Genomic DNA, 20,629 nt, shown 5'->3' with positions numbered 1-20,629 from the left:
AACAAGCTGTTAATTGGTGCAAGGAAAAAAATGTCAAGGATATTCAGCTATAAAATCAGGCTTGTTTCCATTGATCGGGAATCAAAGAACTATAGATAAAAGACTTGATGGTGACATAATTACTGGACAGGAAAAACAATATTGTAGCGTGCTAACACCAGAAGAAGAATGTCTTGTGAAATATGTGAAGAATAAAAATCGAGCATACCAAGGTATAAATAAGTCTGACCTTACAAAACTCATTATTGATACATTAAAGATTCGCAGACTTAACAAGAAAGCAGGGCAGAAATTCCAGAAATTGTCTGAGCCAGCAAAGAGAGCCTTGGCAACTGGAAAAATTGGAAGATCGTTTTGGCGAAGGTGGAATAGCAAACATGCTAGCTTGACATTGAAGAGACAGGGTACAGTATCAATGAACTGAGCCCTCAATTGTACCAAAGAAATGGCAATTGGCCACCTTGGTAATTAAAGTTTTGATACTCTTTTTATGTACATGTGTTATTTTTAGTGTTTACATATTTTATTTTATTTTCCAGATGCTCTTGCTGATGAACTCAAAACTGCTTCACGAATGCAGAGCAAATTGAACTTCGTATCTGGGATGGTGATATTGACTTGACAAGAGTATATAATCATGATGAAACACCACAATTATGGTGTTGACGGCACCCCAAATGGACTCGTATATGCTGCAAAAGGTGAATCTTGCAAGAAAATGCAACGAGAGAATAGGGAATGTGTAACTATACACCCATTTGTCTCATTTTCAGGTGAATAATTATGAAGTTGAAATTTAATAACATTTTATTCATATAGAACCAGTTTAAAAATAACTTTTATATTTTTTGTTGTAGGTGAGGTATGCTTCTGTCACATTATATTTGCTGGTAAGGGTATCACAAGCCATGTGGCCCCTAAAGAAGCAGTTCAGAAGATCAGAAATTTGTTGATTTCTACAACGGAACGTGGTAGTCAAGATCATGAATCACTCCTTGCAGCATACAAATTGTTTGACCAATATCTTACAGAAAAGGACATCCAGCAGCCAGTTGTTGTGATAAGTGGTGGTCATTCGTCTAGATTCGATTACAATGTTCTCCAGTTTCTACGTGATCATGAAATTCGGTTATTCATAACAACACCTGACACAACAGGTTTGTTATTTGAATTGCAATGTTATAGTTAAATTGTTAATAGTAAACTGAAAATAAAAACCAAGATAACCAGCCAAACTAACTATCCTTGTTCAAGTGATTTTAAGTATATTTTACCAGTATGTACAGTACTGTATTTTAGACATTATGTACTGCATAAATGTTGGGAGCTCTTTTTTAAACAAATTTTTTCTTTTTTTCAGGTTGTACTCAACTTTTGAACTAGGTTAAGCAAGTCTGTTCACAACATTACATACCATCAATCGTGAGGGATTCATGAAGATTCTTGCAGAGATGTGGAGTTGTTGGGTGACAAAGGAGACACTTGTTGCAGCAGCCAGGCGAGTGGGTCAGCCAGGCGAGTGGGTGTATCACAAAGTGGGCTGAATGTTAATAATATGCAGCAAGATAAATTTTCCCAAGCTGAGTTATGCCTGCAGTCTCATGAAGTTGTCAAAAAAACAAATGAAGTGGTTATGTCACCGAAACATTTCCATAAGAACTTAGCCAAATATTGGAAGATCAAGTATGAAATGGCACAAAGTATAATCAATGAAAGTCATGAGCAAAGCTTAATGCTGGATGAAATTCCTGGTTTTCTAAAGATTGATACTGTAAAGGATGATGGCGGCCAGAGCGGACGCAAGTTGGCTCTTGACAAATACTCCTGTTGTTTTAATTATTGGTATACTTGTAAAGAAGCCACTGTTCACAAATAGTGAAGTTTCAACAAATCTAACACGAGTGGATGTTGCAATTTCTTTTGGTTGTTTATGGCAGTATCAAAAGAGCAGGAATTTAGCTTACGTAAAACGAAGTTTGCTTTTACTGCTACTTTTATTGATAGCAGGAGATATTGAAGCGTGCCCGGGACCACAACTTGATTGAAATGTTGGTAGATTAACAGATTTTACTTTCAGAAAAGGAGTAAAGTTATTTCACCAAAACTGTAGAGGTTTGACAAATTGTTTACCAAATCTTACGGCTTTATTTTCGGGAGAGAAAAACTCAATTTTATCTCTCTCAGAGACACATATTGTACACGAAAGCGATAGCTTGTTTTGTATTCCGGGGTTCCAGTTTGTAGAAAAGAGACAAAAAACTGGCCTAGGAGGAGGTGTTGCTATATACTTATCGGAGAATATAAACTGGAAACAACGAGAAGACCTTGAATGTGAATTTTTAGAAAACATTTTGATCGAAATATGCCTGGAAAAAGCGAAACATTATCTAATTTGCTGTATGTACCAACCCCCGGACAATTCACTTCACTTACACAAGAAGTGGAAAGAATATTTTCAATATACGCTTGAGACCGTTAACAACCTATCGCTAGAAGTTATCATTATGGGCGACTTTAATGTTAACTAAAATAATAAAAATGATCATTTAGAATTTAAAGAGCTAATGGCTGTCCAGGGATTTAAACAGTTGGTAACACCGGCTACGAGAACAACAAGAGAATCAAGCACCCTTATAGATTTGATTTACACAAACAATCACTCGCTAATTCGTTCCACAAAAGTTATACCCTTGAGTATTGGCGATCACGATTGCGTCAATTGCGTTCGAAGACACACTGGTCAAAAACTTCCACCAAAAGTAATTACTTGTCGTAATTATATTAACTACAACCATGACGATTTTTTAAAAGAATTAAATAAACAAAATTGGAAGCATCTGTACACATTGACTGATGTAATTAGTGCGTGGAGTTAATTTAAAAATATTTTGTTAACCGTAATCGATAAATATGCCGCTCATACAAAAAAGAGTGAAGGGAGGCAAGTGCCCGTGGTTAGGTACGGAGGTTAGGAGACTTATGTCTCGGAGAGATGCTGTCTTGAGGAAGGCACGAAAATCAGGCAACAGTGCTGATTGGCGTCTTTATGAAAACCAAAAGAACCAATGCAATAACATGATAAAAAAATGCAAAGAACAGTTTTCACAAAAACCTCCTTATCGAGAACAAGAGTAACCCAACAAAATTTTGGAAAATTATTAAAAGCAGTTTTCCAACAAAAGGGAAGTCGGTAAACAATGGCACATGTACATCGGCTGCAGAAAACTTAACAAAAGCTGGTAGTTTTTGTTCATATTTTTCCACATGTGCAAATAAACTTAAATCTGTTGCACTGCCAATGAAGGTATTTATATGGAGTAAGCCAAGTCAAGTAAATGAAAATACGAATTCTGTTTTTGCGTTCACTTATGTTTCAAATGTATTTGTTGAAGTCAGCTGAAGAAGTTGCAGTGAAACAAAGTTACAGGTTATGACCAAATACCATCAGGACTTATGAAAGACGGAGCCACAGCGTTATCAAGTCCCTTATCGTTCATCATCAACTTGTCGCTAAAAACAGCCACCATACCAACTGAATGGAAGTTGGTGAAAGTCATCCCACTCCACAAGGGTGGGAAAATGGACGAAATGTCAAACTATCGACAGATCTCCATCCTACCGGTCATATCTAAAATAATGGAGAGAGCTGTTTATGTTCAACTTGTGAACTATCTTGAAGAACATGAAATTTTAACACCCAACCAATACGGATACAGGAAGAAACGATCTACCGAATTAGCCACACTCTATCTGACAGAGGAAATCAGGAAGGAGATAGAAAAAGGGAATTTAACAGGTGCGCTTTACGTTGACCTGTCGAAGGCTTTCGATACTTTAAGCCACTCCATTCTCCTGTCAAAACTAAGAAGTTATGGAGTCAAAGGTTTGTCACTAAACTGGTTCGCAGACTACTTGTTTAACCGCGCCCAGATTTGTGAAGTAAATGGTCAATGGTCTAAACCCAACCCCATTGTTTGTGGTGTACCACAGGGGTCCATTCTCGGACCCTGTCTCTTTTAAATCTACTTCAACGATTTCAAAATTGTTTGAAACATTCTAGAGTACTAAACTTTGCGGACGATACCGTGTTATACATTGGATGAAAAACAAGCCAGCAACTTGAGATCGCTTTCAACGCTGAATTGAAAAACGTAGACAGGTACTTCATTGAAAACGAACTTGGCTGGAAAAACCGAATCGATGATATTCGGCACTCGCAAAAATTTGAATAAAAACGGATCAACCTTGAACTTGGAAATCAACGGAAAGCTAATTAACGCAACCACCGAATATCGATATCTTGGGACTGTTCTCGACCAGACTTTGTCAATGAACCATCACTTTATAAGTCTTTACAAGAAAATGTCTGCCAAGCTTCGTTTACTACTCTCATTGAAATCCAAATGTCGGAATGCAGAGAAACGTCAAGTACCAATTATGAATGAAATAAAGAAACATGCTGTCATGCTTGTCAGAAAATGCTTGGAAAAAGCAGTGTGTAGCAATTTTGAAGATTTCTTCGAGATAAGATCGCACAGTAGAAACACCCGAAACAACAATTACTTACTGACAATACCTAGAGTGAGACTTGAAGTAAATAGATCTGGTTTTAAATTTATGGGATCAAAGATTTATAATGTCTTGCCAATCGAAATTCGAAAATCGGATACTTTACCAAGTTTCGTAAGAAAAACTAAAAGCTATTTTAACCTGTAATAAATTATTTTATGCCTTTTTGTAAAGCTAGTATTTTTAACTCATGTTTTTACCTGTTATATAATAATAATATTTTATAATTTTATTTTTCACAAGACATATATTAAGAGCAGTTTTTTAAAAACTGAATTATATCCATCCTGTATAAACATTCATAATAATAATAATAATAATAATAATAAAGCAAAAAGCAGCAACAACCAACACAAGGGTAACCCAGATTCACGGATCTTTGGAAGGAAAAGATGTACTAAAACTGGTGCAATCTATCAAAGACAACAAAGAGCAACAAATAGCAAAAGAGGAGTGATCAGAAAAAAAGATATAAGAAAGGAAAGCGTTTTACCATTGCAAAGAAGTATATGTGTTTGTCATCAGAAAAAATGCATGGCAGCAAGTTTAAAAAAATGTTCATCATGACATGACATTCTAAAATCAATTTGCAGCAAGACTAGTTGTAAACAAACTCATGGTCGACCACCTGTGATGATTATGGCTGGACCTGTGACAAAAAGACGTACAAGACTAGACACTAAATTTGTTGCTGAGAGTGAAGATGACACAGATAATATCGAATCCAAAGAAGAGGATGAGACAGATCAGTCAGAGTCTGATAGCAGTGAGAGTGAAAAGCAGGAAGAAAATGTTATAGAAAGTGTGCAGAAAACCTGGGAATTCCTTAGCCCTTCCAATAAAGAAAGCGATGTTGTGTTGGCCTCCTAATGTCATTCCACTGAAAGGTTCTGTTAAATTTAGCGTTTCAGAGTATAACAAAGTCGTATATCCATTTGAAGTTTTGCGGAAGTTAGACAGCAAAAACCTGATTTAGACACTCCTTAACATCCTTTTCTTTCCTCCGTTCAGATATTTCTCTGACTTTTGGTTCTTCCTTATACGGAAGATTTTTTTTTGATCCTTGGGCAGCGAAAAAAAATTTTTATCCTGTTTTTTTCGACTGTTAGTGCAATTCACAACAGCGCACCACAACAGTATTCTGCCTATCACCCTTACTGAATGTGCGATCTGAGTCTAATCTCTCTGTGGCAGGACTTCTAGTAAAGAGGAAACTAATTTTAATTATTAATTGGTTGGCTTTAGAGTAGCTGAAACAACTATGCAATCCTAAGTCTAAAGTCATATTGAACTTCAAGTTTTATTAGCGAATGCTTCGCACTTAAGTTCGTACAGAATTAGCAGTGTGTGTTTACCTTAAGGTCTAGACACATCTCTCGCCTTCGATTTTTTAATTCGGTATGAACAATTCATAAAAAGCGGTCTTTCACAATTCAGGGGCTAAAATTACCAAAATTTTTAAACATATATTAAAATACCAGCCTGGCCCACGTTTTATTTAATCGGACAGTACCTTCAAGCTAACTTTTTGATAGTGCAAATTTTGCTTATCGTAAAAATTGTTTGTATTGGCTAAGATTGCAACAACATACCTTAAATTGTAAAACACGAATTTTTGTAAATACTTCGCAGGCATACCTTGAATTATGTTGTGTGTAGTATAGCCACATGTGCTGATCTATGAAAAAAACAACAGGTAAAGGCTACTATGCACATGTGCATATTCACATAATCTTTGCAAACACAATGAGTACATTAAAATGCTTTTATGTGTTATTGACATCTTTTTAACAACCTATGTCCAGGACTTAATTGCTGTTGAAAATATTGAAAAACCTTAAAATTAAATGTATAGATAATTTCTTCTTAATCCTCGGTACCTTCAAGTAACAGGTGACCATTAAAAATATGAAAAATAAATTGAAAATACGACAATCTTTCCCAGTGCTGCAATTAATTATATCATATACACTGTGATTGCTGAGATATTAATGGATAACAAAATTATTTATACACTAGAAAAAAAATCTTGTATATGTTAGAGACAATCCGTGTTAATTATTTTGTTTATTTTTATACAAGGAAGACTTAAATATACATAAAAAAGAGATTATACTTCAGGTTTAATCCTAAAAAAACTTAAGTGATAATAAAAAACCTTTTCAAAATTAGTTTTAAATGCCAGATAAAAAGATCTGAAAATATAAATTTTAACACTTTAGGAAGAGTTACACTTGTGGGATATTAATAAAAATGTTAAATTTTTTAAAAATTGTTCTGTGTATAATACTTGAAAATAGTTTAAAATTATACATTTTTCAGGATGAAGAAAAAAACTGTTTCTCATTCATTTCAATTTAATTCAATTAAATTGGATTTTTTCAATTTAATTTAAAATGAGCACTCAGATCTTTGATTTTTTTTAAAATAATTTTATTGTATACAATAGATTATTTTTTGCTTAAATATTTTTATAATATTGCATAAGTGTAAATTCTGGGTTAAGATCAAAATTATCTTGTTGCTTTGTTTTTTACTTTTCAGGTCTTTACTTTTTGCGATGTCAATGAAAAAAACATTCTAGATGACATTGCAGTGCGTTTTGAATAAGTTTGTAAAATAAAATAAAATAAAATAAAATAGCTACACGTAAAAAACTAATATAAAATAAATAACATTGAAAAAATCACTAAATTTATGTAAATATCAGGATACACCTGAATAGAACACTGATTTATAGTTTGAAAACTGTTCTTCCACAATATTAAAACTATGAACACACAAACCAACACTACTCAATAAAATAACAACAGAACAATATTGTGCAAACAGAGAAGTTTCATCTATTTTTCCTTTTTGTTTAAGATTTCAGCAGCTAAATATAATAACCAATTAAAAGCAGTAACGACTAAAATTATAACCAATAAAATGACAACTGTTGCAGCTTTCAAATAGCTGATTATAGCTGAAATAAAAATAAAGTTTGGCTCGTTTAATTTTGTCTAATAAAATAAATGAGCTGTTTGATGCAATTAGATAACTAATGCATCAAATATATATATATTCAATAAGCAGGCCTACTTTATGTCGGTCTAATTCACTTTTCCAGTCTTGCTTTTGTGATTTCCAAGGATATCCAGAAAATTAGTCCCATCTTCACGTATACCTAACAACTGACCATTTATATATCCCCCCCTTCCCACCCCCCATCACTGCATCAGGGACTCTGCCAAATTAACTTATTACCTATCTCCAAGCACTCAGTTAAATCTGAATTAAATCACTCAGTTAAAGAAAATTTGTGACAAGGGCAGAAAAAAAATTATATTTACTATTCTTATGCTAAAATTTTGGTGAAAGAAGCATGATCAAATGTGTAATGCAAGCATGATGAAGTGTTTAATATGCATTCCTTTTTTTTAAAAAAAAAAACCCTTGCCACTATAGATGTTTGCTAATGTAAATAAAGTTAAACAAAAATGGAAAGCCAGACCATGTTTTAACTTCCACTCACTCTGCATTAAGGACCCTATGAAAGTAATTATTTCTTGATTTTCAAACACTCAGTTACATAGTGTGACGATTGCAGAACAAAATTTGTATCTAAATATACTTAAAATCCAATGAGTGTTATAAGCCATAACTTAAAGATTGCCTGATTGAACAAATTTTGGGAAAAAAGCAGGATCAAATGTTTAATGTTCATTATCTTTTTTATAAAAAAACCCTTGCCATTGCGGGGATGTGTGCTTTATATGTGCCAAATAAAATTATCTTTTGAGATCCTAACAATCAGTTAAATTTATTTTTTTATAATTAAAAGAAATGTGTGACGATTGCCAAAAAAAATTTTGCATTTACTATTTCTATAATCCAGTGAATCATAAAGCTATAGCAAAAGAACCACCTTATGAAACAAAATTTTATGTAAAAAAAAATGTGATCAAATGTTTTGTGTGTAGTCCCTTCCTTTGAAAAAACCCCTTTGTCACCATGGATATTTGCCTAATATAAATAGAATACCTTAAAAATAGGAACCTTGCCACAAACTTGCAATGTTAGCCTTTGTAGCCCTTACTGTAATTACTTAGTAATAACAAATGCAAGAAAATTACAAAGTAAGAACATGAGGTCCAAAGTTGGACTTATACTCTACTTGTATAAAATCCATAATAACTACTAGAATAGTTCAAAAGTGACATTTTCTTGGATCAAAACATAATGATATAATAAATAGTATGAAACACACTGTACATGCAATATCTCCCTTGATAAGATATCCAAAGGTTTTCCCTGACGCCAGTGCTACAAGGATCCAATATAACTGATGTCTGTGCCATATAATCCAATATAGCTGGCTAGATACAAAGATGATGATTGATTTGGATTTCCAACTGCTACTTAAATTGCTTTGAGTAGGCAGATACTTGTAGGTATAAAATCTGAGTAGTTTTAGTCTCTAGCAACATCAGTTTTTTATGGCTCAAAAATGGACTGACTTATGTGCCTGTACTTGTTGACTTGTTTCATTAAGGAAGGCAAAGCAGAGGCATGTTGACCTGGGGCAAACGACACAATACTCAAAGCATGTATAATACAACATGGCTACCTGATGAGTTAACTGCATCAAAGGTTCCTCATTCTCAAACCTTGTTTGAGGTACTGTACTATAGGTCAGAGCCATAGTGATGCCTATCATTTTACAGGATAGCTAGAAGGTTTACTGAAGTCACCACAATTAACATGAGCTGCATACTCATATAGCTGCATTAAAAAGAAAAACGTATTGAATTCTCCTTCCTTGTTCTTAAAATATATCATAGTTATTGTTTGTTCTTCAGACTTGTCTGTTTACATTTACAGAAAAAAAATTAATGTTACAGTTATTCCATGTGTTGTAATACAGTATACATTGTGAGAAGACATTTTGACATGAATTAAACTAAAGATGAGTGCAACAGAATTAAAAGAACAGGGGAATCGCTTATTTGCTGCTAGAAGTTATGATGATGCTATAGGGTGTTACACAAAAGCAATTGTAAGTGTGTTGATCTGTTTAACTTAAACTGAGCTCAATCTGAGTTAATATCTACATTTGTCATCATATATATACATATATTTATATCACTTTTTATATGTAGGTTTTTTCTCACTGGTGGCCTCACCCGATTAGCTAATACAACTATTTGACGGCCTTCATATTTAAAACTTGTAACTATATATTATCTGTATCTATATCACTGAAATAAAAATTCAATAAAAATTCAATTAAACTTTTAAAGATTAAATACTGTGTATATACATTTTAAACAGTTTTAATTTCTGATATATAGAGCTTGTTAAAATATGAAGTTAAAATTTCCTAAGAACAGGAAAAAATTTTTCCTTCTATATTTTTAGATTAAAAATCCAACTTCAGCTACTTTTTACAACAACCGTGCACTTTGTTATCTAAAGCTAAAAAAATGGGCTTTAGCGATAGCTGACTGTCAACATTCAATAGAAGTTGATGCCAAAAGTGTAAAGGGACATTTCTTTCTTGCACAAGCCTACTTTGAGAATGGTTTGTATGATGAAGCTATTGCAAATTTCAAACAAGGTATGTGCATGTTTTCCCTTAGACCTGTGGTTTTAAATGTTTTATTTCTATTTAAACACATTTCTTGACAAACTGCATATAAATTCACCAGGAAACTTAGAGTTAAAGGTTTGAAGTAGCCTATGTAGTTGTCAACGTAATTGAACATGTAGTTTATAAATTATATCTTATATCAGCAATTATTTGTCATGGTAAGATTATTTGTCGTAATTAAGATTTTTCATTCGTAGTTAAGATCATTCAGCCATAAAAACTTTAAGTGAAAAATCGATCGTTAAATATTTTTAGCTTTAAGTGCATGCATAACTTTTGTTTTTATCTGTGCCCAACATCTAATGTTTTTTTTCTTGCAAATTTTTTTATGTTTTTATTTACCATAAAGATATATATAATAATTTTATCTGTTAAAACGGAAAAAATCATCGACAAAATCATTTACAAAAACTATAGAAGCTAGTTTGCCTTTGTGTTTTCGTTTTAAAAAATGGCTGTTTAATAAAATATGAAAAACACGTATTTCACCAATAAATTTAAATATTGCATATATATGCGATAACCGGAATTATTCCAAACATTACTTTTTCTGACAGGGGTGCCTTGCCTCCTCAAAACTTCTCAATTCTCCTCAATTTAAAAAGTCTACTCAAATCTTCTCTACAAGTAGATTTTTTAACAACTATCCTCAAATCTCCTTAATTTTAGTATTAAAACCTACTTACAACAATTTGTTCTTCACCTCATAGCATCACCCAAAAATCTTCTTAAATATTCTCAATTTTTTTGAAAAATGTAAGAATGTCCCCGAATCCCTCCAATCTATTTTGTGAAAATACTGTCATCTCAAACAAGAATAAAAATTTTAGCTCTATAAAAAAGTGACTGTCCTAATCTTAGAGAAAAATAATTAATGAATTTGTTAGTAAAATGAGGTAAGTTTGCCAACATTTCGTTTTATATTTTGAAAGTAAATCACAAATATATATATTATATATATATAAATTAAATTTCTCCTTTTACACCTCTTGTTCAAGTAGAGTGCTCAACCCCCTTTTTTAAATGGGTGGAGCAATATTCATTTTTAATAAAAAAGAGAAAAACTAGAAATCTCAAGACTCAGAGTTTCATGTATTTCTTTAACAATCGCCAGTTGAGATATGAACGTTACAATTTAATGTCTTCTTATTTAAACTATATACAATGTAATGGTTTCTATTGACATCTGCCCCTTGTGTCGTAATTAATTAGCTTATACTAGTTCATGTGCCTATACATTTTGATATAAATTCTGATCGTTTATTAAGTAGGTTGTCGTCTTAGATAATGCCATATCAAGTCTGTCATTTAAACAAGTTACATTTTTTGGTTGTTGGATTGTATGGTGCACACTTTCTAAGTACTCTCATGTGATTCGCGGAATAAATCCAGAGTTTATAATTATATGGTACTCTTTTGAAAGTTCTGTATAATTTGCGTTTTTATTAATTTTCCTTGTGATTATCGAATCTTTTTTTAAAAGTTGTTTTATTTATATTTTTTACTTTGGTGTGATTCTTCATTTGAAGTTATGCATGATTCATATACAATGTTCTCTGTCAGACATTTACTTTGTTTTCATTTGTAGTGAAAATAATTGAACTCAGTATCTTTATACAAGGGATCAGTGAAATTGTTCTTGTGTGAATTGTATTAAAAAAAATATTTGAATATTGTTACAACATTTGCGAAAATACCCACAAACTTTTTATAAACAATCATCAGCGAAAGTTAATACCTGTGAAGTGTAATTTCTTTTGTGAAGCGAAAATATATACCCCTCAAAGTTAGTAGCATTAAACTTTCCTGGAAAATTTGCATAAGAAATTCCTAATGACATATTCAATTTTCGTTGAATGTTCATCATGTAACTCCAGATATTGCTTTTTAAATATTTGTTTTTCTTGCCACTTGACTGTTGCTTCAACCTTCTTTGTTAAAATATTTCAAACTAGATCCAGTCTTTGTGGCACGTAACCGTATCACGTGAAATTAACAACTGCACCCTGACTTTCATCCACTAGAATTAACGACTTTCATAGCCAAACACTTAACAATTAATTATGCAACAAGGTGCCTATGCAACAAGGTTAGAAAAAGTTCTTCGAATTTTCAACATCGTACGGAAGATTTTTGTTTTAAAGAGAATTAGTCAACATGATAAAGTCACATAGCTGAGCAATGAAATGAAAATTTAATGTGTTAGCAACAGATGTTTGCATGAGTTTTCAAATCAAAAAACAGTTTGAAAGAACAGGTTGAGACATTTACTGATCTACAATTTGCCTTACTAGCTGAGTATGATTACTCAAATGAGTATGATAGAAATTAGTTTGTATCGTCATCAACCTTGTTTTCAGGGAGTTGTTGTATATATAAAGAAAACTAGCAATTTTTAGAGACAAGGTCTCCTAAGTTACCCAGCAATAAAAACGTACCTGATATATATAATAGGAATTCAAAAATCAATAAAAAAGAACTGCTAAAGCTAAGTTAAACGATATTAAAGAACATACAGTAAGAGACAGAAATTAATTTCTGATTAAAGTTTCTTTTCCTTTAATATTTCCAATGTGTAGCACAAAAATCAATGCTGTGTGTTCCGTTGTACCGTTTAGATACAAAAATGTGAGGTAACCAGTTTAAAATTTAGAATATGCTAAACTTGTTCCCAGGCCTATTTTATTCTCAACTATGCTGCACTTTAATGATAAGAGCTTTCTAAAGCTTGCATAGAGCATTATAGCCAACGACCCTTAATGCTGTCACTCTTATGCTCCTCTTGCTTTGCTCCTGATACTCAAACAAAAAGGATGACCATTTCAAACAATGCCACAAGTCAGTTTGACCTTCTCGGGTAAGAGCATATTTAAAAAAAAGAAACTTCTGCTCAACTGTGAAAGTTTATTCCCCTGAAAATTCTACAAAAAAATTTTGTAGTTGTTTTGATACCATGAAAGTTTCTTCTGCTAAAGTTTCTTCCCTTAGAGTGCTGCAAGAAAAGGGTAAAATTAGTTGTTCTGAAACTAAATTCAATAATTTTGCACACTTGTGTTCACCTCCGCATTAGTAACAAAGCTTAGCTAAACACAACGCAAAGGCCTAGATGGTAACTGCGATTAGCGATAATGGGAAAAATCCCATGGTGGATTTTCTATACGGGCTTTAGCAATTATTGTGATGCTAGGTAATTTATGATAAAATATTGATTTGCTTTTTTTTCATATTAATTTGAGCAATTATCAGTGCAGTGTAGCATTCACCACCAATAAATTTTGTAACTTGTCTTCCAAAATATAAATTCTTTTAAAATAAAAATCATGCACTTGTATTTAATTTTTCGTTTGGTTGCTTAGCTGTATGTGAGAACATTGATGCAGAATTATTTTTAGTTTTTTTTTAAAATAATTGTTAGTACAGAACTTTTGTTTCATTTTGTGGTGAGAAGGCATCTGTTTAGGCTATAACAGTCAGTAATAATTTAACATCATACCTAACAAGTCACATGCCACAAAAAAAGACTAAAGATTGTTACAAATTTTTAACAAAGAAGAAGTTTGCAATGGTGGTCAAGGTGGCAAAAAAAGCATATATTTAAAATGCTATATCTAGAGTTGCACTAAATTTAACAAAAAGTAGGTATATCTTTGGGAATTTCTCGTGCAAATCATTTAGGTATAAGTCCAGAATTTCTTTAATTTTTAACATTATAAATTCAACTAATTGAAAAGATGTGCTCACTTGAAAAATATACATGGTTTATTTATGACACTTTTTTAAATCTCACTTAGCACATGAATTGGCAAAAGACCAAAAGTTGAATTTTGGTGATGATATTGCATCTGCGTTAAGGGCTGCAAAAAAAAAGGTAAGATGTTGGAGTACCAATTATTTAGTGAATGCAATCATTGTGAGATAAGCCCTATAACGTATGTTTAATTTTAGCGTTGGAATGTAATGGAAGAAAAAAGAATTCAACAAGAAATTGAGCTAGAATCCTATTTAAACAGATTAATATTAGAAGAAAAAGAACGGTTTTTAACTTTTAATAATCACTTACACTTCTTCCTATACTGCAGTATCTGCTTGTTATGATTTGCATAAATTTAAATATTTTGTTTAGAAAAATCGTCCAACTACAGCAAGATGGATGTAGTGATGAAGAAGCAGTCAAATCTATTGAAACTGACACTGTAAGGACTTTGGATGTATTTTAATGAAAAGAAAGATATGATAAAAAACTGATTAAGCATGTTCTCATTTTTCTTTGAACAAGTTAAAATTGCATTTCTTATTTGTTATTTTTTATGTTGATGTTATGTCTCAATGTAAATACAAAAGACTACCATCAATACAGTAACTAAGAATAGTGAAGTCATTCTATTTTACAACTTTTGGGCCAATAACTTTTTTTTTTCATTTTTTTCACCATCAAGGTTAAAAATGTTAATTTTCTATTTACAATGCTTGAAAAAAATATATGGTTCTTATAAAAGTGTGTAAAAACAAGTTCCTGTGTATTCTTTTTTTTGTTTTTTTAAAAGACAACGTTAGTCTTAAAAAATCAAATTTGTGTTTGTACATCAGTGTCAATCAGATAATTTATTCTCATGTCTTGTAATTATCAAAAGTAACAAAGTGACATGGTTTGAAATAAACAGTGTTTTGTTATTTATAAGATTTTGTGAAATTTATTTTCTGTAGAGTAAAAGGTTGTCTGAAGTAACTAATTTATTTTCTGAAATTGATGAAAGACGAAAGGTATTTCTTTTCCTTTCTTTTTGTTAATAATTTATTTAGGCATATGTGTTTTCCTCCTTAATATCATATTTTTTGCTGTTGCAGAAAAGAGAGGTACCTGATCAAATCTGCGGCAAAATTAGTTTCGAAATTATGCGAGACCCAGTCATAACTCCAAGTGGTATTACGTATCCTTTTCTAAAAATTGTTTTAGTTTTCACTAAAGTAGTAAAAAAGAAGAGACATGTTCATCATCTTCCCTTTAATAGAGAAACCTTAAAATATATAACATAAATAGTGTATTTTTCATCCTCTTTATGCTTATGAAAACCCTTCTTATTGCTTAAAATATCTTCACAATATAACTTGTTGGCCAACCCTTATTCTTGTACCATTTGCACAGAATACAATATGTTTTGCCAACATTCAAGTTTTCGAATTTATTAATAAATGCTGACCAATTTTAAACTTTTTCCTGACACATATACCTAATAGGGCATAAAAGCAAACCTTTTTTCCATTATTTAAATCAAGCAAGTGTGATAAAGAAATTGTTACAGCTTAAATCACCAATGTTTGGTTTACATCTTTGCTTCATGCCACAGCGGAAATTATATGGATAGGGAATAAAAATTAAATTCTTTGTGTGGCTTTTGTGCATAAAAATGTTTTTTCGTTACATAGTCATATTTTTTTGCAGAACCATTCACACCCACTGGAAAAAAGTCTGCAAAGGGGGAAAAAGTTGTTTTTCACAAGCCTGTTAAATAATTCATTTGTCATGTCATTTGCAGCAATATAAAATTTCCCAGATAAAAGTTAAAGAGAAAAGGCTTTCAATTTTTTGAGATTTTTAATTTCTCAGTGCCTTGTGCAGAAATTGTATTTTTGCATAAATGATTGTTTCAATTCTATAAAATTTGCCCCAATTTTTGAAAGATTATTGGTCCATCAAATGTTACCAACTCAAATTTTGTTCAAAATTTCTTCTTTGTTTCACTTCTGACATAAGTTTTATAGTACCACCAGCGGTGTTGATTTTAGCAGAAAATGTATTGTTGTTGTTAAAAAAATCAATTTGGAGATTATACTCAAAAAAAATTCTAGATTATGCAGCTTCTTGTTCACAGGTTTGTGCGCAGGGTTTGTCCCCAGGACTTTTTGTTTTTGACTGATCTTGTCACAATGCTGGTAAAAGAAGAGTGATCTTTTCGGCCTATTTTGTGGTACTAACTGTTTTATTACTTGTGCAACAACAGTTTATTTATACATAAAACCTTTTCTACTTTTATAAACAAATACTCCTACGTTATAATGTTTGTGATTTGATTAAAGATTAGTATATGAAATCCTCATTTGTATTTTTACTGCAAGTAAGCTTTGAAAGTTTTCTTTGACTTTAATTCAAGCAATACCTTGGCTTCCTGAATAGCTAACAAAATTTTTAATAACATATCTGCAGGTAGGGAAAGGGTTTTTCCAAAACTAAGTAAGTGTTTACAGAAGAAGGGCTGATTATTACTGTAGTGTATCTCACAATTATAATAGTGTCCACTATTATAATTGTGAGATGACAATACATTTTGATTTCAAAAAAAAAGATTAACTTCAATAAACTCTGCGATTGATTTTAATTAACACAGTAACAGATTCAAAGCATGAAGTTCCATACTAAGGGAAAGCAATTCAAGGATTTTTATTGTATAAGTACTTCATGGATGCCGCTGTTATAGCTAGTTATTTTGTAGATCAAAGAAAAGAAATATTAGGAAATAAATAAAAATTGGACCAAACAATTCAAATCTGCTGACATATTTCTTAAAGTGATATCAAAGCCATCACTTTCATGCGGCTTACAATCCAAGTCGATTCCATTAACCGGGTCAAATCGAATGTTTTGCGAAAGATAAGGATAAATTATTAAACAGTTAGTGTTCTTCCACAGCGTCTAAATGTTTGAATAATGTACAAAAGATGTATAAATTGGTTTTAACTCCTCATTTTTTAGCCTTACCTATGAAAAAGTGCAAAAACAAAGATGAATTAATAAAAAATGATGTCAACTGCAATAGACGAGTCTTTTCAAAAGAACACTTATGTTATATGAATATTCATATGGATGAAAGCAATATTGGAGAAAAAACAGTTCATGTATTATAAATGAAATATGGGCAAAATATATGGGCTTCAAAAACCAACACCCCCTCTCGGAGCTATGTTGACAGACCATTAAATAGTTGTTCAACATTTATGTGTTTTGTCTTCTCCAACAGAATTTTCAACTAAAGTGAATTTTTGTAAAGAGGTTTACAAGATTTTTTCATACTAATGGCCCAAACAAAATTTTTCAATAAAATTATTTATGCAAATACAGATGTAAAAATATATATATTTAAAATCGAAATATCAACAACAAAAACGTATTGCTGGTTCATCAAATATAGGAAAAAGAAACCAAAGGACGAATGGGATACACAAAATACAATCAAAACAAATTCAAAGAGACTGTGAAAATCAGCATCTAAACCTTCCACATATTTACAATTAGCCTGCACTGAACAATGAAATTGTAGAAAATTCTTAAAGCCTCTGTTCTAACCCATCAGTATTGCCAGTGGACCAAGAAATTAAGTAGAACTTATGGTGTAGCGCTCAAAAAGTTGTTAAGGTGGCAGTAACCCTTTTTTAGCTGTCCAAATAGCTGAATTATTTACTCAGTGTTTTATTTATACTATTTTTTTTCACTATTTCCTAAAAATATAGCCTATATTATTATTAATATTAATACATAATAAAATGATTTTAACTTAACACTAAAATTGCTGAGTCAGCAGAAATTTATTTTTAAAAATGTATCAACAAGAAAAAAATCGGCTTCTACGAGCTCTAACTTTTTACAATCTCGTTATTTTTCATCAGCTTCTGTTTTTAAATGAACCTCGGGTTAACCCTGTTAAAACGGTGTGCAGATTTTTTTTTTCATTCTTATTTTTTTAACAATAGTCTTGTTTTTTTTCAAAAGATTCTTTGTTATCATCCCCTGTTGCATCGAACGCTGTTAAAAGAAAAAAATTCCGAATAAAAAGATTTCCGCACACCGTATCATGGCTGCATGATTCACCAAGCATGTCTGAAAATTTTAAAGTAAAACGAAAATGCTATCGAAGGTTAAAGCTCGTGCAGTGTAGCATAATGAAGATCGTCTTAAATTTCTACATAATGCGCCATCTTTGTTGTTATTAACGTATCTCTTTAATAATTACGTCATTTCCTTCTGTGCAATTTTGCAAGCACGTAGACTTAAACTATATTCGGCAGAACTAATTAATTATTCATAAATTTTATTTAAAAGAGGAATTGTTGAGGCTGAATATTTTTGGTAAAGGATAATAGTATTTTAGCTGTAAAATCGTGACAAGTGTGTTACAACAGAAAAATATGGATATATAAGGCCGGTTTCCATGCAACTGCATTTTGTGCCCAGTCGTAAAAAGCGCCGTGACTTTTGATCTACGCATGCGCATTATCAGAATAATTCCGCTGACCTCGCGCTTTTGCATGCGCTGGGGCGATTTAAAAAAAGTTAAACAGGCTCTACTTTTTGCGCTGCAGCTTAACAGCCAATCAAAAGGTAGCAATCTACATGAATTACGAAAGAATTTTTAATTATAACATTTCAATATGGCTAGCAACATCTCGTTTCTGTGTTAAATTTTTGTCAAAGCCAAATGAATGTAGAGAATCAGAATATATATCAATCAAGTGAAGTAGATGAAAAACAGAATAACATTAATGAGTCTGTGGAGGCACAAAGAAACAACATTGTAAACAAACTTAAAAAGACTACTCGTGATCTGACGACATTAAATCCATAAGCAAAACGTTGTATAGTCCTTTGATTCTTCTTTCTATGGAAAGTTGTCTCATCCACATGTTTTTCTTACGTATTTTACAACGTTGCTTATTTCTACGCCATAAAAATATTGCTAGGACTGCTCTCAAATTTTGCAGCAACAAATATTGTCTGTTTACATCAGCCATGTTTTGCAAAAAACACGTGTGCAAAAATCGCTAAATGGAAATGGTTCGGTATGTGATAAAAGTCGCGGCGCATTTTACGACTGGGCACAAAATGTAGCTGTATGGAAACCGGCCTATAGTCTGAAAATAACCTTTCGTAACTAATTATGTAAAAAAAAAAAATCCGATTTTTAAAAGGGTTACTGCCACCTTAAACAAGTTGTTAACCGAGTCTAAATCTTTAAAACGTTTTTTTGGTCTTAAGATATTTATGTATCAAGATTTTGCCAATTTTTTTTTGCAAAAATTATGTCATATTGGCCTCCAGAAATTGTTAATATTTGACTTGTAAAAGTATATAAATTCAAAATTTAACATGTAAAAGGGTTCTCTATAAAAAACAGCCTCAAAATTTGTGAAAGTGTCAAAGAGTTGATAATAACCCGAATAAATTATAGGCTCTCGGTTTCTATTTTTTCTCGATTGCCATTATAAAAAGTAATTTTGCAAATTTTGCAATCATTGCAAAGGTTTCTACAGGATCACAATGTACACTACCTTGGCAAAAGTGGATATTTTTTAAATATGAAAAAAAATCGGCAATGATTTTAAAGATTATTAGCCTTGTTTACAGATACTTAAAGAATACCTAATTGTTATTTTTTTCTGGTTTAAAAGTGTTTTTTTTTCCAATTTCTCCCCTTTTTCTTAACTAAATAATATACAGTTATGATAAAAAAGATATAGAAGAGCATTTACAGGTTGGTTTACATGTCAACTTTTTGTTTTTTGATGATGCATTCTTACTTGTGATTACTTGAATAACATCAATTTATGGAATGGAATATTAGTGTCTAATTAATCACTTATTTTATTTTACGTATATGTCTTGCAAGTTGACTCAAGTGGCTTAAGTTATATCTTATTTTATTTTAGCGTGTCGGTCATTTCGACCCGGTTACTCGTGCTGCGTTAAAAGCTAGTCAGTTGATACCAAATTTGGCAATAAAAGAAGTCATAGACGAATTTCTTGAGAAAAATGGTTGGGCGGAAGATTTTTAGTTGCGTTTTATGGACATATGTAACACATCGTTTTTTTTTTATTTATTGTGAAAATATAGAATCATAAAATCATTTAATAACGCAAAGCCATTTATACAGAGATATAATGACTTTTAAAAGTCAACCATTCTTCAGACATTATTAAGCTATTGGTATTCTTGTATTTTTTGCATGTTCTTCTTTACATGCTTCCCTACTCTTTGTTATGTTATGTTTGTCTTTTTATATTTATCGTCAATCGGATGATTTTTAAAAAGATTTTGTTAAGTGGTTACAATCTTTGTTATTACCTACCAAGGTATAATGTCATCACTATGAATGAAGTAAAAACTTCTGAAGTACTCTCGTTTGTGTACGATTGATAAAACGGTACTGTTATGTTAGTTTTTAACAAAAATATGATACATTACGTTCACCGAAAAATTGTATTTATTATTATATATATTTCTGTTAGATTTTATAACATGTTACTAATACAATTTATTTTTATTTTTCTTTATTTGTTTACCTGTTTGTTTTTGATTGTTTTTATCATCTGAATGTTTTTATTATTTTGTGTAAGCAAAAGTACTATTTACTATTCAACTTTCATCCATCATACAGTAA

At 31.5% G+C, this 20,629-nt stretch overlaps 1 protein-coding gene and 1 long non-coding RNA gene across 2 annotated transcripts in view; both read left to right on the top strand.

Annotated features, from left to right (window-relative positions):
- The window catches only part of LOC130649533 (E3 ubiquitin-protein ligase CHIP-like), a 75,782-nt gene extending 55,179 nt beyond the window's left edge, over positions 1-20,603 (top strand). Inside the window, exons 2-10 of the mRNA XM_057455828.1 lie at positions 9,431-9,607; positions 9,970-10,168; positions 13,993-14,069; positions 14,147-14,235; positions 14,325-14,394; positions 14,906-14,962; positions 15,047-15,129; positions 19,689-19,722; positions 19,898-20,603. Of these exons, the coding sequence (XP_057311811.1) occupies positions 9,518-9,607; positions 9,970-10,168; positions 13,993-14,069; positions 14,147-14,235; positions 14,325-14,394; positions 14,906-14,962; positions 15,047-15,129; positions 19,689-19,722; positions 19,898-20,023 (825 nt within the window). The 5' untranslated portion in view covers positions 9,431-9,517 and the 3' untranslated portion in view covers positions 20,024-20,603. The remainder of the gene's footprint in view (positions 1-9,430; positions 9,608-9,969; positions 10,169-13,992; positions 14,070-14,146; positions 14,236-14,324; positions 14,395-14,905; positions 14,963-15,046; positions 15,130-19,688; positions 19,723-19,897) is intronic.
- LOC130649538 (uncharacterized) lies at positions 15,142-18,760 on the top strand. Its single transcript, XR_008983061.1, has 2 exons — positions 15,142-16,403; positions 16,950-18,760. It is a non-coding gene; the product is annotated as an uncharacterized LOC130649538 (long non-coding RNA).
- Positions 20,604-20,629: the final 26 nt, after the last annotated feature.

Source organism: Hydractinia symbiolongicarpus, chromosome 7, assembly GCF_029227915.1.
Source record: "Hydractinia symbiolongicarpus strain clone_291-10 chromosome 7, HSymV2.1, whole genome shotgun sequence".
Lineage (NCBI taxonomy): Eukaryota > Metazoa > Cnidaria > Hydrozoa > Anthoathecata > Hydractiniidae > Hydractinia > Hydractinia symbiolongicarpus.
Note: the sequence above shows the minus strand (reverse complement) of the source record. Positions and strands in the feature narration are given on the sequence as shown.